This window comes from Psittacula echo (genome assembly GCF_963264785.1).
Source record: "Psittacula echo genome assembly, chromosome: Z".
Taxonomy (NCBI): domain Eukaryota; kingdom Metazoa; phylum Chordata; class Aves; order Psittaciformes; family Psittacidae; genus Psittacula; species Psittacula echo.
Genome location: NC_137742.1, coordinates 85,371,643 through 85,397,289, shown reverse-complemented (window position 1 = coordinate 85,397,289; position 25,647 = coordinate 85,371,643). Strand labels below are relative to the sequence as shown.

The 25,647-nt window shown below is 41.3% G+C and overlaps 1 protein-coding gene across 1 annotated transcript in view; it reads left to right on the top strand.

The window, feature by feature from the left end:
* The window catches only part of GLG1 (golgi glycoprotein 1), a 92,657-nt gene extending 67,100 nt beyond the window's left edge, over positions 1-25,557 (top strand). The window contains exons 9-26 of the mRNA XM_080638799.1: positions 3,993-4,114; positions 4,647-4,748; positions 6,754-6,907; positions 8,240-8,377; positions 9,192-9,278; positions 9,944-10,006; positions 10,686-10,799; positions 11,215-11,303; positions 12,183-12,300; positions 13,299-13,391; positions 13,973-14,110; positions 15,121-15,244; positions 15,723-15,865; positions 16,100-16,201; positions 16,863-16,970; positions 17,589-17,709; positions 19,607-19,713; positions 20,164-25,557. Coding sequence (XP_080494925.1) covers positions 3,993-4,114; positions 4,647-4,748; positions 6,754-6,907; positions 8,240-8,377; positions 9,192-9,278; positions 9,944-10,006; positions 10,686-10,799; positions 11,215-11,303; positions 12,183-12,300; positions 13,299-13,391; positions 13,973-14,110; positions 15,121-15,244; positions 15,723-15,865; positions 16,100-16,201; positions 16,863-16,970; positions 17,589-17,709; positions 19,607-19,713; positions 20,164-20,331 — 2,091 coding nt within the window. The 3' untranslated portion in view covers positions 20,332-25,557. The remainder of the gene's footprint in view (positions 1-3,992; positions 4,115-4,646; positions 4,749-6,753; positions 6,908-8,239; positions 8,378-9,191; positions 9,279-9,943; positions 10,007-10,685; positions 10,800-11,214; positions 11,304-12,182; positions 12,301-13,298; positions 13,392-13,972; positions 14,111-15,120; positions 15,245-15,722; positions 15,866-16,099; positions 16,202-16,862; positions 16,971-17,588; positions 17,710-19,606; positions 19,714-20,163) is intronic.
* The last annotated feature ends 90 nt before the right edge of the window (positions 25,558-25,647 follow it).

The window sequence follows — 25,647 nt, the reverse complement described above, 5'->3', positions numbered from 1 at the left end:
GTCATGGAATTCTCTCTTTGGTGCAAGATGTAGCAAAACTTGCTTTTTTAATAAGTTTTAAAACATTCTGTCTCCTTCCCTTTTCCCCTTATGCCCTGTTCTTGGAAGTGCACTTAATCTTACCAAAGCATCTTTCCATTCAGTTTTATTTTTGCTATTTTGTTAAGCTTAAACGATGGAGATGGGACTTTTGGGTAGGTAGGTGCAATGTACTGCTGCATGTTATCATTGCAGCCACTGGAGGAAATGTTTTTCTCCAAAATACCTTTTTAAAATGGGATAGTTTTTCTTTTTTTCAACATCCATTTTAGCTCAGGTGCATCCTGTTTGTAGTCTCTTTAAATTGAAAACAATTATTTAGTACTTGTTCAAAAGCATTAGTGATTTTTAATGGGATATTATTTTTTTGCACTTAATACCTGCTTTTCCTTTTTTTTTTACCTTTTTTCCAGGCCTGTAGCCTGGAAAAGTGACATCAATGCCAAAAATGGCTAGAGAGTGGTAGTGCCCTTGTAGGAATGCGGGGAGATTTATGCTCTTTACCTCCTGCAATACACAGAACCACTGTAGTCCTTTTTCAGTGACAGTGGTGCTTAAAGCCTGAGCCTGAAACATTACCGGTTTGTGTATATAATCAAAGATAAATGAATATCTGTTAAATTTTTGTAAGGCACAGGGTGCTTTTGTGGTGGAGCTTATTTCTGCATAAATACCAGGTGTGCTGGTGCAGCTGCGGGGCTCAAATTGGTGCAGTTTGAGTCATTTCTGCGGTGAGCTATAGTGCATGACTTATGCTGTGCAGTGTTCATGTGAAAGGCTGGATACTTGTTTCTATTTAAATCCAAAATTGAACTTGCTGCCGTGCAACTTGATTAATTGCAAATTGTCAGAAGATCAGTTCATTTTGGGAACAACTTCCTGATGAAATGCGTGTTCAGAGCAAATCAAAAGTGAAGGCAGGGGACCCTAAAAGATGAGATTTCACACTTCAGGAGGAAAAGCATGTCTGTTGAAATCTATAGGGTTTATTTTATCAGTTCTCTTATACCTAGGCTGCTGCTTTATTTTTGTAGATTAAGTTGATAAAATAGCAGAGATTGTCCATGAGTCCCCTTCCACGTTAAATGACCTTTGTTCTATTCTCTGTGCAAAACATAGCAAATTAGGTGTTGGTTTTATAAAATACAATTAGTTTGTCAGTATTTGCATGGGAAAGAGGAAATAGATAATTGCAAGAATAGGCTAAAAATTCCAGTGTTCTGGGTTCCTGAGGACTGACGTGGTGCTATTGTATAGCTGCCTACTGCTTCTGAGGTACTAAATCATGTATTGTTCGCATTTTTGTATTTAATGGTAATGGCTGCCTCGGCTGTTGCTGGGTTTGTTCTGTTTTGAATTATTGTGTTAGAATGAGCTTTCTGCTCATAAGATAAGGCCCCTATTATTTGTACTATGGATGTACTTCTATGGGGGCATGCATTTTATTAAGTTAAAAATATGAACAGAAGGAGGTACTACTTCTGGAGCATGTTTTCCTGTGTAAAACAAGGTGCTCTTTGCTTTGGGGATGCATATACAACTTGGATACATTCCAGTCATTAAATGGTCTTCTGCAAATATCATTGCTATGCTGTTCTTTGAAGATGGAGATCCTGTGTGATGCTGTAGGTCATCCAGAAGCAGATATGCGAGTCCCTGGATTTTGTGAGCGTCAGCCCTTAAAAAGGTCTACAGCTGCACTGGCAGTGTCTGGCACCTGTGGAGTTGCTTAGTGCAAGTAATATTTTATACTAGAGTTGCTGGCAAACTGTTTTTTAAATATGTGGGGTTTATATTGCTCAGGTCTCATCTGTGTTTTGTTTTTTTTTTTTTTCTTTTCAGTCCTTTAAGCATGTCAAACTATAATCACTACTAAAAGTGCAGGTATTTCTGCTTTCCATTTCTAATGCAGCTGATAAATTGATAGTTAATTGTTAATTTATCTGCATATCAGAATAAAAGTTCAGAGGATTATAAAGCTTATCCAGCTGCTTTTCAGCTTGCAAGGGTTTGCTGTGGGAGGAGGAAAATCCTATAAAGCTTTCACTTTTAGCACTGGTGCTGTGTTTTTCCCTTGCTCCTGCAGACAAGGCAGTTGGGTTGCTGCTGCACATCTTGCACATGGTTGAGAATCAGGACTGGGAATCATGCAGTAGTGCCCAAAACAGGGCAAGGAGAACTGGAAGGTGATCTGGTGTTTCCAAGCTGATGTACCTGATGTGCTTTGGCCTCTTCCACTTGATAGCAACAAAAATACCAGTTGAGATCTTTGGAAGAATCCTGCCTGCATAGTGCTCTGGTCAGTTTATTTAAGCTGTGTGTGTAAGAAAGTGTCAGGTTTGAGGTTTTATTCATCCATTGGTCCTTGAGGGAGTAATTCCCTTAATGGTACTTGATCCCTTTTTATATGTAAACATCTGACATCAGATGCCATCCCTTTATGTGCAGAGTATTGGCCTCGATTATATGCAGGCTGTGTGTGTACACCAGCAGAACAGATGGATTCTTCTCCTTCTCCTGCTGCTCTTAACGGATTTTGTAAAGGACATACCACTTCACAGAATCCCAGACTGGTTTGGGTTGGAAGGAACAGAAATCACGTATGGCAAGATGTTACAAGTGTAGACCATTTGATGCTGGAGTACAGTTGCCTTCTAAGCAAGCTCTGTCTTACTTTTGATTTTTCTTGTTTTGGCTTGGGTTTTTTTGGGTAGTTTTTTTTTTTGGGGGGGGGGATGTTTTGGGGGTTTTTTTGGGTGGGTTTTTTTTTTTTGGGCTCCAAATTTGTCAGCTACAAATGTTTTCCTGTCAAGTGATGGTACCAGTCTGCCCTATGTCAGTCTTTGGGAATTCACAGCTTGATGGCAGATGAAATGGGGCTGACTTACGCACCAGAAAAGTATAAATTGAGATTTACCTGAATTCCCTTCCCCTCTCCTAGTAGGTATCTCCCAAACCCAGGTTCAGATGCCGGGGACTTTGAAACTTAGTGCTGTGGATGCTAAATTAGGTTTCCTTATTAATAAGAGACAGTTATTTTTCTGAAGCTTCAATCAGAATAACTGTTTTGCAAGTAGAAAAGCCTTGATGAAACTGTTCGCACTGTATTTACCTGCACAGTTGAAAGGATTTGGAAGTCACAAAGGGAGTGCTGCTGGGATATCACAGCTTCAAGTTGGCAACCTGCTTTCTAAATCTTTGGGAAGTTTTTGTTTTCATCTTTCACTTATACCATTACTTGTCTTAAGTAGATAAAACCTGATGCCCTGCTCTTAATTTACATGTATATGCACACACATATATGTATGTATATATAGAAATAAAAAAATAATGTTGTACTGTAGACCAAACTGTGGTTGACCTCACTTCCAAAAGCTTGAACAAGCATCCCTGAGGAAATGCTACTTCTTGTGGCAGCAGAACAGGACCTTTTATCCAGTATTTCAGTAAACTTTTGTGACCTCTCCAGGCAATTAAAAAAACTCTTTTAAGGTTTGTTTGTAGTTAGACAACTGGTCTTTAAAGATTGATTTGGGTTCCAGTTGTAGATTGTTTCCATTAAAATATGACAGTTTGGTACCATCAGCCTTATGGGATGAAGTTGCCACCAAAGCATAAGATGGATCAAAAATACAGTCTTCAGATTTTACCAGGTCTGTTTTGTAAATCAGTATGTAGGTGGTCCAGGTTTACAGTTGACCTTCAGCATGCAACTGGTCTCATGCAGTGTTCCTGGACTACTTTATAATGCTAATCAGGGTTCAGCAGTGCTGAACTCCCATGTCTGACAATCGAGTTAGCAGCACAAGCACTTCAAATAAGCAACTGTCAAGCAGAGGCCATACCTGGTAGTGTTGTTATTGGCATATTATTGCCACGCTGTGAGGCTGCAGGAATTCTTGTTCTGATAATTTTGGTAATTTGTTTTCCTGTCTGCAATTTATTTCTTCCAGCTTCAGACACTAATTCAAGAAACCGACCCTGGTGCAGATTACCGCATTGACCGAGCACTTAACGAGGCCTGTGAGTCGGTGATCCAGACTGCCTGCAAGCACATACGATCTGGAGACCCAATGTAGGTGGCTCTCAGTCACAACAGATTTTAGTTTCTCTTGGGCACCCATGGGCGTTGTGTGGTTCACCAGTATACATACTAAAACTTTTCCAGAACTGATAGACTCCAAACTAGCAATTCATACAGGGTTGGAAGTGTGAACTGAGCTCTGTCTTGAGCAGTATCACAAAGAGAAGTAACAAGCCTTGAAAGGCCAATTAAGCAAACCCGTACTGCAGAGTCAGTTGCCTCCTTTATCTTTAGGTCTGATACCTACTGTCTCCTCAGCCAGACTTCATATAAGATATTCCTTACAATGTTGTGGTACATCAGACTTGCTGAGATAATTAAACCAATGGAATTTAAGAGGGTACAAATGTGCTATACAGTTGTTTTAGATGTAATCTTTATGAAGGAAGAGAAAGATCTTCACATTGTTTTTACATCTTATCTATGGCTCATTGGAAAGGCTGATTTGGCAACACCAAGTTTTACAAGGAAGCTCAGTTTGATTATAACAGTCTGTTGCCTAACTTCTTTCTTCTGTTTGCAGGATTCTGTCCTGCCTGATGGAGCACTTGTATACTGAGAAGATGGTAGAAGACTGTGAGCATAGGCTCCTGGAGCTCCAGTATTTCATATCTCGTGACTGGAAGTGAGTACTGTAAAAAAAAATTTATCCTCCCTTGATACTTGTAGTGTTTGTATGCATTAGTAGTTTCTTGGAAAACCGTGCAGCTTATGCTTGTTCAAAAGAAGACTTTCAAGGATGCCAGGTCTGTAGGGTATTAATGCTTGTCTAGAGCAGTAGAAACAAAAGATGTTTAGAAAGTGTGAAGCCCACTTAAATCAGATCCTCCCTTGGAAATGAAGCAATCCTAAAAAGTGTCAGGTTTGAGCTCGGACATCCACTGCATCCTTAATTAAAAGAATTTGCTCTGGCCATACTGAAGTTGAAGGTTGTGTTTTATCAGTTTTATCTGCTCTCCATGCTACAATATGGGACTTAAGAAAACCAGGCTACTAAGTATAATAAAAAGCCACTGTGCAAAAGGCTCCCTGCTTTCATTTCTGCCTTTTTTTCAAATTCTCTAGGTGTGATTACAGCCTGTAGAACAGACATAATTCCCTTTAGAGCGCTGCTTTTCAAACTTTCTCATAAAAAAATTGCAGTTTTAGATACATACAGATCTCTTTTTGTCTCTGTGGGTTAAGATGAGAGTATAAGTTTGATAAAATGTAACCGGTGAGGAAAGAGTGTTTGGCTTTTCTTCTGAAGACTGAGAGGTGAGGAAGTAAGGTACATGAAATGGGGTTACTGCAAGAAGTGGAATAACTGTTCTCGGTGACCATAAGGAGTGTAAGGCAGGGCTTCAGTTACTGCGTAGGATATTCAAGTCAAATGCTAAGAAAATCTGACTCACAGTTGTATCTGCAAGGCAGCACTGCCAGTAGTTAAGAGCTGACATGCTCTGTGCTCCTTCTGCTTTTGAAATACTTGGGGCTTTATAGAACAGAGAGCTTAGGGCTTTGTGGCTCTTTATTCATCTCGATCACTGCCTCCATAGGTAAGCAAATTTTCTTCCTCTTCCTGTTTCCCTTCATTGCTAGTTCTCCTGCCTGTACCATGTTTCCATCATAATTCATTGCTTGAGCCAAACTTAAGTGATTGGAAGAAGGAAGATTGGGTGTTTGTGTTTTTCTGAAAGGAAAGATAATTGTAATTCATATTGCAGGCAGGGCAACGTTAGCTCATCTTTCTTGTTTAACCACTGTTCCCTACAACTGGCTTATAAAAGCTTTTATTAACTGTGCACCTAGAGCTGATGCATGGAGTAGGAATTGTTTTCTTACTGTTTTTATTGTTATCTGTATAACTGTCTGCTGATACCGGTTGATGTTTGCTTTCTAAAGTGTTGCAGAAATCCAAAGTATCTGTTTTGGAAATTTGGCAGTATCTCACCTAGCTTTAATGTAATTAGACATAGTCTTAAAAGATCTGCACTTGCAGTTTTCTTGTATGCTAAAGCAAGGGATACTGAGTCTTCAGTGAGCCCAAATCCAGAGCAGACAACAATTTATCTCAGATTTTTATGAAACTGGCTTTTCAAAATGGCAGCAGTACAAAGCACACAGAAGTATTTACACAATGAAAACATGATACATACCTGCCTTACTGCTACTTTAGGACATCCCGTAGGTGATTTCTTTGCTCTTGTGTCAGCATTTGGCTGGCAGGCTGCAGAAGAGAATTCTAGAAGATTTAGTCTGTAATTAAAGATATTACGAAATTTTTTTGCAAGATTAGGACGTTGACTCCAAATGCAGTGACAGGCATTTTGCCACCTGTTGGTTCAGTTAGAATCCTGGATTAGTTTAGGTTGGAAGGGACCTTAAAGTTCGTCCATCCAGTTCCAACTCCCTGCCACAGGCAGGATGCCTTCCACTAGAGCAGGTGCTCCAAGCCCCGTCCAGCCTGGCCTTGAACACTGCCAGGAATGCGGCAGCCACAGCTTCTCTGGCCAGTTGGGTAGACACTGCTACTGAATGATGTAGTGGTGTATAGAAACTTGAGTGGATTTTTCTGCCTCAAAAGTATTTAGGAATATGAAAACCATTAAAGGTTTGAATAAAGTGCTAGTGATAACTTTTCATTGCAGATTGGATACAGTCCTTTACCGCAAGTGTCAGGGAGATGCCTCCCGTCTCTGCCATACCCATGGCTGGAATGAGACTAGTGAGCTGATGCCTCCAGGGGCTGTTTTCTCCTGCTTGTACAGGCATGCATACCGCACAGAGGAACAGGGAAGGAGGGTAAGTGATCCACTTCTTCTTTGATAGAAGAGCTGCACATATTTTTGGAAGTTGAACACACTGTGTTAAAACTGCAAGAACTCACAAAAGCTACTTAAAAACATTTACCTGTAGGTGGTACTTGCACTGCTTCATATGCCCAACTCCTAAAGTGTATTTTCTTGAAGATGTCTGTTCTGGTAAGATAAAATAGCCAATATTAAGATGTGACAGTTTCCTGCAGGGGAAACTGTGTTGACAACAGCTCGTGTATGTCTGTTTAGACACACTGCAAGTCCTTTCCCTTGTCTTTCCAGAGGAATGTGATTCCTTGCAGATGGCTAGCATAGCAGCAAAATTGGTTTTATGCAAAGAGGAGTTCCCAGCCCAGCTTTCCTACGCTGTTTCTAATTAAATTTTGATTGGAGTACAACTTCAGATTACACTGCATCAGATTCTTTCTGTTGATACAAAGCATCTTTTCAGTTCTTTGGAGAGTACTGTGTGAGTGAATGTGCTTATGCTGGCTTTGAAGAAGACAGTAGGGATCTGAATTGCTGCCCTCCAGCCTGGAGATCCACCATCATCACATTTGTTTGGTTCAGAGCTACTCTTTACAAGTTTGCTGCCCTCTTGTGCCTTTATCAAGGCACTCCCCTGAAAGCAGCTGGGTGCTTGGTTCCGTTTCTTCTGGCACTGTAGTGTGCCCAGCCCCTAGGAGCTGGGGAGTTTATACAGTTTCCTGGCTTACAGATTAATTTCTGCAGCTTGATTAAAAACGTCTTTTGTGGCAGAGGTCAAGTATTGATTGAAAGCATCTTTCTTTAAGGAATATTTTTTTTGATGCAGTTTCTTAGTCTGCTGAGTTGAGACTATTTTAATTTGGTTTTATGTTTGTGCTGACCAAAGAAAACAATAGCCACCCTGCAAATTATCTATTAGAGAAGAAAAGGCTTTTGAATGTTTTTTTTTCCTTGTGGAAAAAAGACTAAGGGAGCAGCTGTCATTTTGAAATTTAGCCTTTGAAAACAAACTCACCCAGTGCTGTTGCACAGACTGTTAGGTGACTTGCAGTGGTCTGCAGTTTTAAATGTATGAAGCTTTCAGCTTTGACCAGTGCGTTTAGGTCTGACAAGCAACTTACCAGTATCTCTTGATTTTATACAACTGGTTTCTTCCACAGTTTTGCAAATGCTGCCTCTGATGTGCTGCAGTAGGGATTGCTGAGAAGAAATTATAGCTGGTCTATATTGTCTTGTTCTGGGCTTCCGTTTTGGTATTGAGGACGTGAACTGTTCTGACTTATCCAGAAACAGTTTCTGTATGCTTAAGGCTCTTTTCCCCTCTTTGCAGCTGTCACGAGAGTGCAGAGCAGAGGTCCAGAGAATCCTCCATCAGCGTGCCATGGATGTGAAGCTTGACCCAGCCCTCCAGGACAAGTGCATGATTGACTTAGGGAAGTGGTGCAGTGAAAAAACAGAGACAGGGCAGGTACTGCACACAGTAACACTGCTACTTGTGTAGCTGGAAGGGTGGGAAGGGCAAAAAGGGGATAAAGGGTCATCTTCATTAGCTGAGAATATATTAAAAATGAGTGCAGTTTAAAACATCTACGCTAGAGGTGGAGGTGATACAAAGAAGCTTTGCACCTACTGCATGGCTTCAGTAGGTCAAATGTGTAGTGGAATGAGAAGAGGAAAGGAGATAATTAACACAAAGGACTTTAGTGAAGCAACCCCACCCTGACTCTTACTTGTAACACTCTTATTGTAGGCTTGACATTTCCCACATAAACTTTACCCCATTTACATCTGGCAAATCCTGACATGCTTCCTGTGTTTCTATAGAGCTGAACTAACATCTGCTGCTACTTCACAAAGTTTCAACACAAACTTTCAAGTAAATGGCTGTTTTCTGGTAGGGAAGAATGGCAGGGAAGGAGCCATTCAACAGCAGACCGTACACCAACAGTAGAGCATGCACCATTGTCTTTTTTAAGTGCCCGTCATAAGTTGTAGGTTGGGTTAACAAACTGTATTAAGGTCAGGCAAAGGGAAAGCTTAATGTGATATTCTGGAAGTGAAAGCATGTCATGCAGCTTTTGAAAACAAGCAATAACATCCTAGACCAACATTCTAAATCGCTATTATGTATATGTGTTCTGGGAGTGCCCGTAGAATAGTTGGGGTTAAATGAGACTTAGGACTTCACTAGGAGGGGACAGTTTCACATATGTTACAATATTTCAGGCCCACATTGTCAGCTTGGATTCTTGGATCACACACTAAAATGTCTGGTTTTGTAGGAGCTGGAATGCCTTCAGGACCATCTTGATGACTTGGTGTCTGATTGCAGAGACATAGTGGGAAATCTCACTGAGTTGGAGTCTGAGGTGAGTGGTTTTCAGCCTGGGAAAAAGGGAGTAGTGGAGCATGTCTAGTCAAGTGTGTCATTTTGATAGTGATGGGGATCAAAGTAAAGTTAGAATAGCGCACAAATGCAGCTCTCTGGGGATCAGACCAACCATCCTTTTTGCCCCATGCAGTGGAAGTTTTCATGAGGGCTCTTGAGAAAGAGAAATGAACAACAGTTCGGGATTTTAGGCTGGTGGTGTAATTTCTCCTGCTTAAAAAATTGGTTATGGTACCAAAGCTAAGATTTCTTGCACAGATAACCCAGTTGCCTTTAGTACAAGTCCAGATAATGTCGTGAGACTTCATTTCTTGGTCTTGCTTGCTAGTAGTTTAGAGAACCATATTGCAACTTCCCTCCCCCATGCCCAAAATTTTGCAAGAAATAACTGCCAGGTGCATCATTACAGCTTTTCAGTGAGGTCAGCAGCTTTACTTATTTTATGAAGCTGCATATTTGACTGTCTTGCCCCAAACTGTTCCATGTATCTCCTAAAATTTGCTGCAAGGTGAATCTGCATGGATTGCATCTGTCCAAGTCCCGTAAACTGGGTTGAATTTAACCACAGGGTTTGTTTTCTTTTTCTCAGAACTTTTTTTCCTTGACTGTTCACTGTGAAAATTAAATACTGCATGTTTTCTGCAGGATATTCAAATCGAAGCCTTGCTGATGAGAGCCTGTGAGCCCATTATCCAGACGTTCTGTCATGTGAGTATCTGTGATAGTGTGAATATCTTTGGGGGAAAATACTTTGTGGGAGAGGTTGGATTTTTAATATTAGTTCTTGATGTACTTGCTATGCCTAAAAGTAAAATCAGAGGTAAACAGTTATAAAAATCCATAATTGGGAAAGAAAAAAAACCCTAAAATAAAAATTCCTAGTTCTGTCTAGTGCTTCTGCTGTTGTCAGACCCTAGCATAAAAGCTAGAGTCTGAACATGAAAATTGCTCTGTGATTGGAAAAATCACTCTTTACAGTGAATGTAAAACTAGTATTTTTTTCCTGCCTGCAAGCACTGTGTTGAGCCACTCCACTCTGTGCAGCTGCAGTTTCAATACCTCCTTACATTGCTCTAGGATTGAGTAGTTAAATAGCAATGAAGACACCTAACTGTAATAGTTCATGTAAGCACGGAGTCTCTGCAGGATGTTCTCCTGAATCTAGAGTGCGCATGTGCCTGAGATGGTTCTTTCCTGAACTATATCTATGGATCTAGCTGTTCGGTAGAGTTGGGTGGTACAGCTCTAGGGTGGTCAGTTAATGCTGAGGTTAAGCTCACAACAGAGAGTGGGACTGTAAGTTCTGTTGTTTCCTGGTCACTAAGGGAGCATAAAAATCATGACTTATAAGAGTAACTCATTTTTAAGCCTTTCATTTCTTCTTCAGGAGGTGGCAGATAACCAGATTGATTCTGGGGACCTGATGGAGTGTCTGATCCAGAACAAACACCAGAAGGAAATGAATGAAAAATGTGCAATTGGAGTTACTCATTTTCAGCTGGTAAGCAAAGCTTTTCTCTGCTATAAGTGGGAGCCTGTTCTGTTTGTTGAGGATGTTGACAGGAATTTGTTAATTGTGAACCCCCTCCTGCTTCAAGATTGATTTCCCACTGTATTTAAAGTGCTCTTGTGAATTCAGACAGTTGTACTTGCATGCCTGATCATAAATGGTCCCTGCTGGGGGAGATTTATTTTCAGGTCTTCCTTCCTCCCTGGTATTGGTAGATAAGGTCTCAAATTCGTCAGCAGTGCAGCATTCTCCTTGTTTTCTCATTAATAAGTTGTGGGCAAAAAGAATTTGCTGATTGCATGATTCAACAAGTGTTCTTTCAGCAGCACTTTCCATTTGTTTTCTTCCTCCAAGTGACCAAAGCGGGGTGTTTGTTTTTTTTTTTCTCCTCATTTCTCTCTTACAGGTTCAAATGAAAGATTTTAGGTTCTCATACAAGTTTAAAATGGCTTGCAAGGAGGATGTGCTGAAACTTTGTCCCAACATCAAAAAAAAGTATGTAGTACCTGACCAAATGGCTATCTGATTGTATAAATATGTAATAAAGTTACAGGGTATTTTATGATAGGACAGAAAGTGCTGGATTTCCTTTAAAGGCTGATTGTTCTATGTGTTTTGCCTTAATTACTGTGTTCTGCAGATGCTTAAGGTAGAGGCATTGCCTGCCTGTTTAAAATTACTTCTGCTTTACTGTTGCATACAAGCCTGTCCTCTTTATTTTTCATGCTCCGAAAATAGCTGATGATTACAGTTGATTGACTGCATGTCCCAAGACATTTTATATCCTCGCTAGATTCATTGTCTTCTAAGATGTTCTACTGTTGTTCCAGTTGCTGATCTGGAAAGGGAAGATACCCCCTGGTTTTAGCTGGTTTATTCATTTCAGTGTAAGGGGTTTTTTAATGGCCTGCTGCAATGATGTAAGGCTAAATTGCACCCAAGGTCAACCCTGTTCATGGCTAGCAAGATTGTTTTCATTTTATGATAGACATGCCCTTCCCATAATGCAACAGGATTGCTTGCAATGCCATCTATGTATTACCTTCATTTATTCCTGAGGCGAAGTAAAGATTTTCTGAAGTGCTCACATGCCTTGAGAGCAGAAGTCTTGCTTTGCAGGAATGTGGTGGGGTTTTGAGTATTTTCCTGTCTGCTGATCTAGACTCTAATTAAATAACATCAGATTTAGGGTTTTAATTGTGGTCCAGTTACTCTACACATTGCTGTGCATCTGTGCTTACTTATAGCCCGGTACAAGTAATTCATGTTGTATTTGGATTCTTGGGGTGAGTTTCTCTGATTTGGTGATCCAGCACCAATCTTCACTGACCTAAGTGAAAGGTCTATGAGTAAAAGCTGTTTTCTTTTCTACAGGGTGGATGTTGTAATCTGTCTGAGCACAACTGTGCGCAATGATACTTTGCAAGATGCCAAGGAGCACAGGGTCTCTCTGAAGTGCCGCAAACAGCTGCGTGTTGAGGAGCTAGAGATGGTAAACATGCATGAAGCTCTTGATGTGCCTTCTAGCGAGGTCACTCATTTAAAGCTTCCTGGTTTGTCCACTCTGGGGGGGCAGGGGAAAAGCTCATTTGTAAGATGTATCTAACTTATTTTTTCTACTCTTCCTACAACAAGAGAATTGCCCTTCACAGTGAAAGTGATGGTTGTCTGTTTTAGTGCCTTACATACAGTCTCATGAAGGCTAAGGCAAGCTAAATGGTCATTGGAATTTCAGCTAAAAAGGATTATGTTTAGTGTTAGGTAGCAGTGTGCTACCTAATATACATGCTGATGGCCTGAAAGTCCTCTAGGAGAGAATAAAAGCTTCATTTTATAGACTGAGGAAACAAGCACAGATGAAGCAACTCCACTCCAGCTGCTCCAAGTTGCTCAGTGGATAAATAGAAGGAATATTTGTTTTGGTAGGCAAGGCTGCCTCTCAGCTTCCGGCTGCAGTGCTTACAGCAATAAACTCTTCAGGTCTTTGTCCAGTAGTTACTGTTTGAGTGTTAAAGCTTCACCTTAAGTAGACCCGTATCAGAAGAGGCGGCAGTCTTGCATTTGTATGGAAGAATTCAAATGTTGGTTGGGCATCACTTAAAAGCTGGAAACTTCACTCACATCCTCCAGATCACCCAGAAGATGGGTAGCTAATAATGTCCTTTAGCTTTCACATGAGAAGACTGTATTTGTCTTGGACAAATAAACATTTGTGTTGATACCCTCTTAGAAGGAGCAGTAGAAAAAACTTGCCATCTACAGAATTTGGTTTAAACCCTTTCTTCATTGTGAAAAGTCAGTGGATGAATTTTCAAAGTTTATTTCCCACTAGCATCACCTCCCACACCCAAGACCCTTAAATTCAAAGAAACTGGCCTGCATGTTGTGAGAGTTGCTGTTTGTGAGTAGAGGGCTCTATTTAATAGATTAACGAAGTAAAATAGTCTTCAGAGTAGTACTTAAATATTCATACTGTAATTTATCCTGCAGACTGAGGATATCAGACTTGAACCAGAACTGTATGAGGCTTGTAAAAGTGACATCAAGAATTACTGCCAAAACGTGCCCTATGGCAATGCTCAGGTAATGCATTTTATAAATAATTTACAAGTTTAATTTGTACTTTCACTTCAGAAAGCCTTTGAGGAACACTTTTGCACCTGTGAGTGCAGCTTCAGATTTTCAGTTTGATGTCACAGAAGTCTTTTGGCAGCATTTGGGAATCTTAAATGTTTTGGGTTTGGTTGTGTTGGATTTTTGGTTTTTTTTTCCCACTGATTCACAAGCATTAATAGTGGGTGAATGCAGTGCTATGAGCACTTCATTCTTCAGTTTATGCTAGTTTAACCTATTAGCAGCTGGTTACTGCAAATGTTGCTAAACATTTCTTAGGCATTAATGTCTGCAAGATGAGGTGTGGGGTTTTGGAGTAAGTCCAGGTGACTCTCTTCATCTCATTAAATGTTTGTGAATAAAGATGAGCTTAACGCAAGTACTGGAAATGAGTGTTGATAATGACTTTTGATAAAATCTAGGCATTGGGAATGTAACTGCACAAATCAGGTGAAGATGGCCATTAGGGGAACATGTAGCTGTGGTTTTTCTGCAGCATATGACAGAGTCATGTCAACAGTGTCTGTTACAGTTACAATACTGTGTTGTAGATTATTGAATGTCTGAAAGAAATCAAGAAGCAGTTGAGTACCCGGTGCCACCAGAAGGTGTTTAAACTGCAGGAGACAGAGATGATGGATCCGGAATTGGACTACACACTCATGAGAGTCTGCAAGCAAATGATTAAGGTAATGGTGGTGTGCCAATTTTAGAGGGTGAGGTCGGAATATAAGAGCTCTGTCAGTTTTAAGCTTCTCTTTAAATTTTACTTCCTCCAAATACCTGGTCAAAGTCTTTGCACTAATAAATGTCTCCCAACTGCCAACAGAATTGAGGAGCAAGTCTGTGCTGAGGCTTATAATACAGTTTTCATCCAGTCACTTTGGATTTGCATTGGCTTTTAGCAAAGGTGAAGTTGTAATTACAGAGAGGAGTAACATCTTCAGTTTACTGCTGATCTGGTGCACACAGACTTTCATGAAACTGATAAAGCAGACAAATTTATACAAAACTGAAAATCAGAAATGCTGGCTTAAAGACTTAAGATGGTACCACTGGAAAGCAGCAGTGACTGTTGATATGAGGCACTCTTTCACAGTAGCCAGAATTGCAGGCTCCAGAACACTAGTCTGTGTGGTCTGTATGCAGAAGGTACAACAGCCTTGTCTTACTCCCACAGAATTAGTTTCTAACAAAAGAAAATTAGTATCTTGGTCTGAACTTAGTCAAAAGTGAACCAGCTTACCCAATCTGATTCAGGGTGGGAATGGGCGAATTATGATCAGTGAGCTCTTCTCTGCTTTCTAGTATGATCTATCTTTGTCCTAGCTGTTACTCATGAAGTCTTTACTTGTCACTGTCCAGCCACCATTTACACAGAACAATGGTTTGTGTATAGATCTAAATAAAGGCCATTTGCTTTTGATACTGCCAACAAAGTCTGGTGCCTGTAAGTCAGGTGAGACTTTATGGCTTGGTCCATAAGCAGAGATGTTCATGCCCATGGGCAATTTATAGAGTAGCACTGGTTTTTTTTTTTAGCAGGAGGCGTTGGGGCTAGTGAGTGTGTCTGTGTACCTCTGGGTTGGGCAGGTTATTCTCTTCCATTAATATAGTTGGTTGGGGTTCTTACTTTCAAATGCTTAGTGATGAAACTTGGAACATTTTTGTTGGTTTTTTTTCTTTTTTTCTCCTGTAGCGTTTTTGTCCAGAGGCAGACTCAAAAAATATGTTGCAGTGTTTGAAACAAAACAAGAACAGTGAAGTAATGGATCCTAAATGCAAGCAAATGATTACCAAGCGCCAGATAACACAGAACACGGGTATCTTTTTCTAAAAGAATACTTGCTTGAGCTGTTGAGTGGTCTGCATGGCTGGAATAGTATTCACCTTGTTTTGTTCTTGTGAGAGTGGTGAGGCCCTGGCACAGGTTGCCCAGACAAGCTGTGGCTGCCCTGTCCCTGCCAGTGTTCAGGGCCAGTTTGGACAGGACTTTGAGCAATCTGATCTAGTGGAAGGTGTCCCTGCCTGTGGCAGGGGCTTGGAACTGGGTGAGCTTTATAGTTGTGTTCAACCCAAACCAGTCTGGGATTCTGGGATTCCTTCATGGCTGTCAGTGCACACTCTTACCTCACAAGTTAATATTCTGTTGTGGAAAAACACTCTTTTCCACCCATAATTAAATTCATTGGTGATACTATGTCAGCCAGGAAATTTCTGTCCAATCCCTTTTGGAGTGTTATGTTCTGTAATGTGAAGATATGTGTACTCTAATGAAGTTCTGTCACCTTTCCCGGTCAGATTACCGCTTAAATCCAGTGCTCAGGAAGGCGTGCAAAGCAGACATCCCAAAATTCTGCCAGAATATCATCAATAGAGCCAAGGATGATACCGAGTTGGAAGGGCAAGTCATCTCATGCCTGAAGTTGAAATATGCAGACCAGGTAAGCAGAGCTGGTGCATGCAGATGAGAAACTGCAGGATTATGCTGAGCAACAGTTGTTGAATCACACATCCAACCTGGGCTTGTGGTGTATTCCATGTATGTATCAGGCTGTACATAAGTGAGTTTTTAGGCTACTGTATAAATATACAAGATACACAGGTTAAAATGCAAGGTGATTGATTTATGAAAATAAAGGTCATGGAGTGGGCTAATAACTTTCTCCACTTAATAGCGTCTCTCTCAAGACTGTGAGGACCAAATTCAAGTGATAATCCAGGAATCAGCTCTTGATTATCGGCTGGATCCCCAGCTCCAGATGCACTGCTCTGACGAGGTAGGAGAAGTAGCTCCACAGCTACTTTTTCAGGGTGAAAATTCCCTTAATATAACAGATTTTTGTTCTAAAAACATGAACTCTCTTGATAATTAAAACCCCAACAAACCCAAACCCGTTTGCCCTGCTTCTAGCTAGTCAGGTTCTCTGCTTGTGACACTCACCCAGTGTGCAAGAATGACAGTTTCCTGTGCTTCATTAAATACGAAATTAACTTTTTTCATCTGGGATCTCATTAGTCCTTGTGACTATGGGAAAATACTGCTTTCCTGTTGTTAAAAATAAATGTGTGTTAGTTCTCTGGTGTTGTCAACCTTAACTGGAATACAGTCAGATATTTGAGCATTCACTTTTGATATCCAAATCAGCCATACCTCAAATATTCCTTATTTCATCTCTTAATGCTATTCCTATACTATTTCCCTCCCTGCCTTCCTTCTCAGTACAGTAGGGCTGACTTCATGCTGTTAGATTTCAAAGGGTATGCATTTTGCGTGAGCCAGCCTGCATTTGGCTCTAGGAATCTGGGAGGGGTGAAGGTATCTCATCATGTGTTCTGTAGCTGCACCCAATAATGAACTAACATATTGAGGTATAGATGTGCTAAAGGGAAGAATGATTGTTGTGAGCTACTTATGTTAAAATACCTGCTTCAAAATAGATTTCCAGTTTGTGTGCGGAAGAAGCAGCGGCTCAGGAGCAGACTGGGCAGGTGGAAGAATGCCTGAAAGTGAATCTGCTGAAAATAAAAACTGAAATGTGCAAGAAGGTAAAGGAAATAAATTGCTCTAAAAGTCATCCTATCCCTGTAGAAATCTGTGATTTTTTTCCAGATCACAGCCCATGCCGTGTTCTAGCTAGTATGAAGCCAGAGCTCTGCAAATTCCCTTAAATGTCTCAGTTTTGGCCTGCAGTGATTCAATTCGATTTCAAATTTGCCAGTGCAAATTGTGCTGACAATACCTCTTGCACAATTCCAGGCTTGGATCTTCTCTTAATGATGGCTGCTAAAGTTTCTTGTTACTGATCTTGTTATCTCTTGCTGTCTCCATTGTAGGCTTCCTGAGTGCTGGGAATGGCTTAGGCTCTGGCTGTAATCAAGGGCTGTATGAATTGCCCCATGGCTATGGCACCTTATTTCAGTTCTACCTGAAGTAATCCTGGCATATTAACTTCGCATTTTAGATTAAATGGATCTTTTCATGACCATAACTATGGTAACCCTTATAAACCAGGCCATTAAACCAGAATTCATAGCCTCATCCAGGGACAGGTTTTTGTCACAGTGCTGGATTTAAAAAGATGATGTATCTTTCAGAAACATTAAGCAGTACAAGTTTTGTTCTCTCTCCATTTTGAGATGTATTTGTGATTTCCCCCTTCACAGGAAGTGCTCAATATGCTGAAGGAAAGCAAAGCAGATATATTTGTTGACCCAGTGCTCCACACAGCCTGTGCCCTGGATATCAAGCACCACTGTGCTGCCATTCCACCAGGGAGAGGACGCCGTAAGTGCTCATTCTTCATTTGTATAACTTCTCAGTCCTGGGAGCCTTAAGTGGCATTTTCTCTCCAGCATTATCTTAAGTACAAGGTATTTCCACCTTTATTACTTACCCACTTGGTGCGTAATACGGTGGAACAGCTGCAGAGGCAGTAGATGCCAATAGAAGGTGGGTATCAAGAAGCAGCCCTTCCTGGTGCCCAAGGTGGGAACTTTTCTTCAGTCCTGATAGAAATCTGCAGCCTTATCTGCAGATTTAATGAGCGTATTTTTAAGTTCCATATGATTACTGACAGTAGTGTGTGATGCAAGATCTGTAACCCTTCTATAAGATCCTTCCTTGGTGAAGTCCCATTGAAAACGAGCTCTTAATACACATGGGCTGAAATACATGGACTCATTTTCAGTGAGTTTATGTCTCACCCTGTATCAGCTTACCACAAGATACAGCTCCCAAGCTTACTTACAACATTACATCAGACTGTCCCAGAAACTTCCCTAGAACTAAGCTGCTTCTTTTACAGAGGCAAATCAATTTGGTTTCCCAAGATTGTTTCTTAGCTGATCCCTTTGGTCCTTCTTTCTTTGTGTCAGTCTTTGGCCAAGGTTGGCTTCTTTGTTTCAGTATTTTTGACAAATAAAATCAAACTGAAGTCCTTTGATCTCTTTTTTCCTTCTCTGCTTACACATACCAGTTTTTTCCTTTTGAATATCACAGAGGGTAGGTAATCCTTACTATGCTTTCTAAGATCACATAGCAGCTAAAGGCTTTGAGACTTCATCAGTTGTTCTAAGGCCTCCTTGACTGAGTTCAGCATGGTCAGACCTCTTGAAATCTCATTTATTTGTTTCCTAATCCATTCTTTTCCTGTTTGAGGTCAAGCTCTTGCAGTTTGTTACTGCTATTATGTTAGCTGTCTGGATAGTGCGTATGGCTGTTTAAGGAAAGGTAGTGGGGGAAGAGGGGAAAGATTCTGAACTTTCCCATATTTCTGAGTTTATCTGGCATTAAAAATAGCAGCCAAGTATTTTCCTGATCATTATCTTTCATTCTGGTTGCTGAATGCTTTTCTGAAATTCTGGATATCCTTTATTTATTCCTGTCTTATCATAATGCTTTTGATGTGTCTTCTGATGTGTTTATGCTGAAGATAAGCGGAAGTCTGAAGCTTCTGAGGGAGAGGGATCTGCCTCCGGGTGTTTGAACTGACAGTTGTGTTTAAAAAGTCTGGAGTTAAAGTTTGCAGTCTGTTTCCTATGAACAAAATACCTCTTCACTGAAAAGCAGCAAACATCCAATTAGGGATTATTCAAGTAAAGCAGCCTAAGTATAAAACACAAAGTTTTATACTGGTGCCTCATGAGCATATAAAAGAGCTCATGAGTTAGCCAAGCCACTCTGTAGGCACTCAGCATTGTGATCCCATTTCCTTTTCACAGGACTATATGAAAACTGAGGAAGTGAAACCTTTCCAAAACATTCTCTTAATGAAAAGAAATTCTTAGGAAGTCTAAGGAGATAACACTGAGTTTTCCTGAGCTGAATTTGATTTTGGTTCTCTCTAAAGGATAGTGGTGTTGAATTTAAAGTGCAGCTCATTGAAGATGCAGATTTACAATACTTTATAAATAATTGGACATGCACTGAAATTTCTTTTTGGAAGTTGAAATTCCTTGCACCTCAAAATCAACCTCAAAACTATTAATCATAGATCTTAATGAAACTGCTAGCTTCAAGGGTACAGCAGGACTTTGTATACAGCCTGTTGGGCTGGCTGATCTGTTTAGAAAGCTGTGTAACCACCAGCCCTAATTGAAGTGGCCCTTGGCAGCAGCCTTGCTGTAGCATGTTGTTGAAGCCGCTGTTTCTATTTTGTAACACCATCTTCTGTGCATTACAGAAATGTCATGCTTAATGGAAGCTCTGGAAGATAAACGTGTGAGGCTGCAGCCTGAATGCAAGAAACGCCTTAATGATCGTATTGAAATGTGGAGCTATGCTGCAAAGGTTTGTACTGCATTTCCCTTTTCTTTTTGCATTGGATCTTTCTGTTGCAAGGTGTTCATGGAAAAACTTCAATTGGAATGAAATTCTTGTTCCTGAAGGAAGTTTAACATTTGAGTTTGGTCCAAAAAAATTGAAATCAGGTCTTCTTTTTTGAGCTTGTTACTCTCTCAGCAGACTCCACAGTGCAGAATTAACTGGTTTTTGTGCACCCAGGGCTTGGTCTCCTGTAGAGAGTCTGGGGCAATATAATGGGCTCAGCAGAACTTCTGTTACAAATCTACCTGCTGAGCAGCAGTTCCTTCAGATGAATCATTACAGTTTGTGGTTCAGGCCAAGCCTGATGATGACAGTAGGCAATAGCAGCACTAGGGCCTAAACCTGATGAATGCCAGGGCTAAAGGGTTGCATGAGAAGTGCAGCTTGGCTCATTTATTCCCTTCTCACCTCCAGGTTGCCCCAGCAGAAGGCTTTTCTGACCTTGCCATGCAAGTTATGACCTCTCCGTCCAAGAATTACATACTGTCTGTGATCACAGTCGGCATCTGTGTACTCTTCCTCATCGGCCTGATGTGTGGACGCATCACCAAGCGGGTAACAAGAGAGCTCAAGGATAGGTAGAGCCTGGATTGCCTGCTGAAGAAATGCCTGCCCAGTGCCCAGTTTTGTACAGCCCTCCTCTGTATAGTCAACCAACACCCTCTTGTGAGAGGAGAATAAAAACAAACAAAACAAAACAAAACAAAAAAAACCAAAAACACACAAAAAAACAAACAAACAAAAAAAAACCAACAAAAAAATTAGAACAACAACAGGTGTTGGCTCAGTTTTCCCATCCTGGATCTCATCCACAGCATCTTCATCCTATAAAAGTTTGTGTGCAACATTGGCAGCCCAGCCAGCAGCAGCTTCTGTTACCCCTCTGTTAGCAGACTCTCATTTACCTGCCTGTAGACAAGTCTCTATTGTACTGTTGGAACTGCCTTCACTCTCCAAATCAGACTGATATGACCTGCAGCTCAAGCAGTTTTTAAGTCAGTTTTTAAAGAAAGACATATATCTGCACACCGACTGTATGATTAGGTAATGGTTCTCACTGAAATCTAGTCATCCTCTGTGGCTGCGTAAAGTTGAGGCAGGAAATTAAAGGGTAAATTGCATCTTATACCACAGTTGGCTTTGTTTTGGACATCTTGCTCATCTTACATAAAGCATCTTCAGAGCGTAGTCTTGGACAATCTAAGGACACCAGTTAGTGGTGTCACTTTCTAGTGAATATCTTGCTTTTGTGACTGTGGAACTTTTTTTTTTTTTTTTTTTTTTTTTTTTTTTTTTTTTTTTTTTTTGCTGAAAAGATGTCCTCCTTTTCTTTCCCTGCCACACTCGCAAGATAGAATAAAATACTGACCAGGACCAAATACTCACGTGAGCTGTACAACTTGTATTTCAGTAGATTAAAGACACAGTGTAGACATGAGGCATGCAGAGCCTGTCAGGAGTGAACACTGCTGCTGTCAGTGGGTATTAAGTGCCCTGATCAGTCACTTGGTCAACTATTTTACTAGCAATGATGCAGTAAAATTCTAACACTCCTTTTATTTTATCTTGCTGCTGCTAAGCTGTTACCCTTCCACATTAACACTCTATAGATGTTGACATGCAGGTAATAAATACAGTGCTCTGACAGTGATGGAGAAGGTGACTGAACGCTCAACCTGCTCTCTGTGTAAGATGGTTGCTTATAGAATAGTGCAGGGGTTTGTAACTGACCTGTCTGGGTCATCATGCTTTGAATGGTAGCACTGAAGAGTAATTTCTATTTCCACAACTATACCTGATAGTGATGGCAACTGGCCTTTCATGGAATGTAGGACACAAGTGCTGGTCCAGAAGGCCAAGGAGGAGTGGATGGGAGGAAGATAGTGTTGTATGGAAGTATAGAAACATCTGGATCTTTAAGGGAAGTAGCTTTCACATTGTTACCATCAATGTGTGCACTCATTCTGTGTATAGTTACGCTTCCAGAACCTGATACTCACACTCGAGAGTCCATGGGAAGATGTTTTAGAAAAGCTGCACCAGTAGTTGTGGCCTGTTCTTACCGTCGCCTTTGTTCCTTAAGTACAAGGGGGCATGGAAGTCATAAGGCACAGGCTTTGGCTGAAACATTGTGTTGGAGGAGTCAAGAGGTGACTGCACGAGATTTCATGTGTACAGTAGGAGATACTTTATTCGCCTTTTAGATATGCTCATGTGCGTGTGCTGCGGTAAAAATCGTGTGCCTGGAACTGTCCAACCTGGGCTGACGCTCAAACCATGACTTTTTCTTCCCGCATAGTGTACTGCTAGGTAAGACCTGACACTTCCAGCTCTCCTCAATGTTCTCTAGAAGAACAGTGAAGGTGGTTTGAGACACTCTGGAGTGTGGACCAGCTGATTCTGATGATGCTGCATGTACAGAATGGCAAATAACAAAATACTGTGAGCTTTTGCTGCAACTGAAGCTTTTTGCGTATGTACCTTCATCCCACTCCATGAATGGACAGCAAACTATTAATGATATGATTTTAGACTTACTATGCCAGTGAGTCTTTCAAAAACACTTCTGGCTTTATATCAAAGTATTATGAAAACAAGGCAAGCAGTAGTGAAAGTCTGAGCAATGAAGGTTCAGTGGAGAATTAGTGAGTGGTAAGATTGTGGTTAGGCAGTTAGGTAGAACAAAATTAAACCTGAATTTTTCTTCTCACCCCTTTTCCCTGTTGCTAACAGCTTAACTGCCCTCTGTCAATGTGAAATGGAACAGAGGAGGGATAGTTGATTGTGTCTCTCTCAGCAGCACAGGTGTATAACACAGAGGTTAGTTTGGCAGCTATAGGTGTGTATTGTGTCACTTGACAGAGTGCTGGAATTCCTGCTGTAGAGATGAGTGTGTTCACAGAGCTGCTGGCAAGGGAAGCAGGATCTGTGTCCTTGCTTGCTTGGCACAAGCCCTGCTTTTTGAAGTGTCAGGCATAATGAAGTTGCTGTCAGAGGGCTTTTTTTTAAACTGTTGTGACTCTTTGAAAAGGCGTATTGTAACCTGATTAGCTTGAAAAGTCTAATTAGATGGCTTATTGTCTAGAAATAGCATCTTTCACTAAATTCCAAAAGACATTGCAGTGAAAATTGTAGGTTTGTAGCCATAGTTATGAATGTAAACTCTGTTTAGCTCCAAAGGTGACTTTCTTTACTTTCAGATATAAGGCTTGCTGGGTGGTTTTTTTTGCTGTGTATTTTAATTTGGAGAAGGTTAAGATGAGGGTACCTGGAGTGCTGTGTTTGGCGTCTGTAGTCTACAGTGTTGGTCTGTGGTTGATAGTGTTCCTGTCTGTGTCAGCAGGTTCACCTGGGAATACAGTTTCAGTGCAAGCACTCTGGGATGGTGCTGTAGGTGTGTGTCTGGAGGCCCTCTGAAGCAAAGGTAGAATACAGAATCAATTTCTGCACGGTTCTCTTGATGTTCTTGTTCACTGTAAGCGCACAGACCCACCTTCTAAAGGTGTGACACTGGCAGAAGGCCCATGAGCACCGTTAACCTCCTCATGTTTTAATACGGGGCCTCCTGCCACTGCTTATGACCAGATTTGCTTTTTTTGCGACTAGAAATCTACCAGTTCCAGTCTTGAAACATCATCCTCCTTCTATATCTAAAAATCTGGAGGTCTCAAAAGCACAGAAACCTACACTTACAAAAATAACCTGCTGGTGCTGTTGCCAACACAGCATCTCGCATGCAGGTATCAGTTTTCCATGGCAGGGAAAGAAATAGCTGTAAGAAACACTGGTGTTGCCTTGACCTTGAGGAAGCCTATTGAACTTCTCAAATCTAATTGACAGTGCTAGAAATAGCTGTGATCCACCAAGGGAAGAGTGTTGGTGTGGCAAAAGCTGGGGCACCTCTTTCTTTTGGTGGAGGCTGCCTTCCACAGAGTGCAGTTCAGGAGGTGCTTAGTTTGGGGTTTTTTTTCCTGTCATCACAAAACCTTCTTTTGGAAAGTTTATCCTGGATGCAGTGATGCTGGTTGGTAGGACTGGATGACTAGGATCTAGCAAGGTGTACAGCTCTCTGTTCCCCTTCTGCTGCTGCAAGGGTTAACAGGTTCTGTTTCCTATGTGGTGGCATGTGTGTGAGGGGACTGTGCATGATCATAGAATAGTCTGCTGGAAGGGACCTTCAAAGCTCATCTAATCCAACCCCCCTGCAATGAGCATGGGCATCTTCAAGTAGATGTACGCCTCGTTCCTCCACTTCTGCTAGCAAATTAGTATTCATTGTTGTTGACCTTTAACAGGCTTATTTATTGTTTACCTAGTGGGTCTAATCAAGTCCTTTTGCTGAGTTGTAACTCGAGATTATCTTGCCTTGCTTCTTGCTGCTGGAGTATAACTCATCAGGAATGTTTTTCCTGCCCTTCGGGTGCTGTCAGGCCAGTTGAGTTGAGCACCTGTGTCTGCATCACTGCCAAGGGCTGCGAAAAACCCTAATGAAGCTCAAGTGATTGTGTAACAGAATTTAAGCTTTTCCCCCAGAACCTGACACTTGAATCCATGGGAACATAATCAACCTTGCTCAGAAAGAATCCACAGTAAGTGCATTGTGTTAAAAATAATGGAAAGGAGTGAATGTCTCAAGTACAGAACTGACTCTGGGTAGGCATGGAAGGAAGAAATGCAACACTTGAGTCCCATCATGCTGTAGAAGAATTATGTCCCAAGTTGGATGGCGACTTCTGTTAAAATCCAACTTTATTATTTAGTTGAAAAGAGATTGTAGTACTTTTTTTTTTTTTTTTTTTTTTTTTACTTTACCAGTTTTGGGGTTTTGACAGAAAAAGGCAATTTTGAAGTGTTTTTTGAGTGCATGAGTGGTACAGAACCAGAACATTTCATCTAGCACTTGTGTCCCTGTTTAAAACACATCTCTGAAGGCTCAAAACAGCTTTAATGAGAGTGTGTTCTTAATTGTGGGGCTCCCAACCTTCAGGGCAGCTCCCAGGTACATTTAAGGCAGTCTCTCTGCTCAGGGACCAGACCAGCCTCGTTTCCCCGGCTTGGGTGGACAGAGGGGATCCGAATCACACCTGATCAGGAGAGAGTTGAGCTGGCACCGCTGCTCCTCCTGTGCTGGTGGGATCCGGCGTCCACCCATCGAGTGCCACCGGTGTGGGGCAGGGAGTGGGAATAATGTGTTGCCACTTGCTGGCCAGGGGCAGATGGCTGTTTTCTCCTTCCACAACACTCCAGTTTCATTCCATAGCTGACCGAAAGCAAAAGATCCCTTCCTGGCATCTCCCAAATCCCACCTCACCACCTCCCTGTGTTTAGTGAGTTGGAGTGCTGGTGTAGCTCTTGCCTTGGGGAATACTGGGCTAGGGCAAAGGGATGCTCATGCTGAGGTGATCAGAAGCTGGGAATAACACTTGTGTTGGGCTCGGCAGCATCCCAGAGAGCTGGGAGCCAGGATTTATGGGAAACCAAACCAGATGCAGTGGGGATTCCTGTTGTACAGCAGAAGCTGTTTGAACTTAGTCTCTTTCTTAATTATGATTTTCAGATGTGATATTAACGAGACCTTTTCCGTACCTTGTTTCCCCTGGCTGTGTATAAATCCCAGCCACTCCTTTCGGGTTGTTTTGGGTTTGGTTTCCGTTGGGTTTTTTTTGTTTTTTACATGTCCATGCTGTGTAATTTTGAGACGTTACCGAGATTCTGAACATAATAATAATAATAATGTGCGTTCCTTTTGTTTGTTTTCTGTACAGATGAAACAGGAGAATTTAATAAAAAGCGTCTGCAGGTTTTTTACTTGTTTTGTCGTTTATTCATGAGGGCGCGCGGCCTCGCTAAGCCACGTCCCCTCCTCTTCTCCTCGGGCTCCGCCCCCCTCCTCGAGGC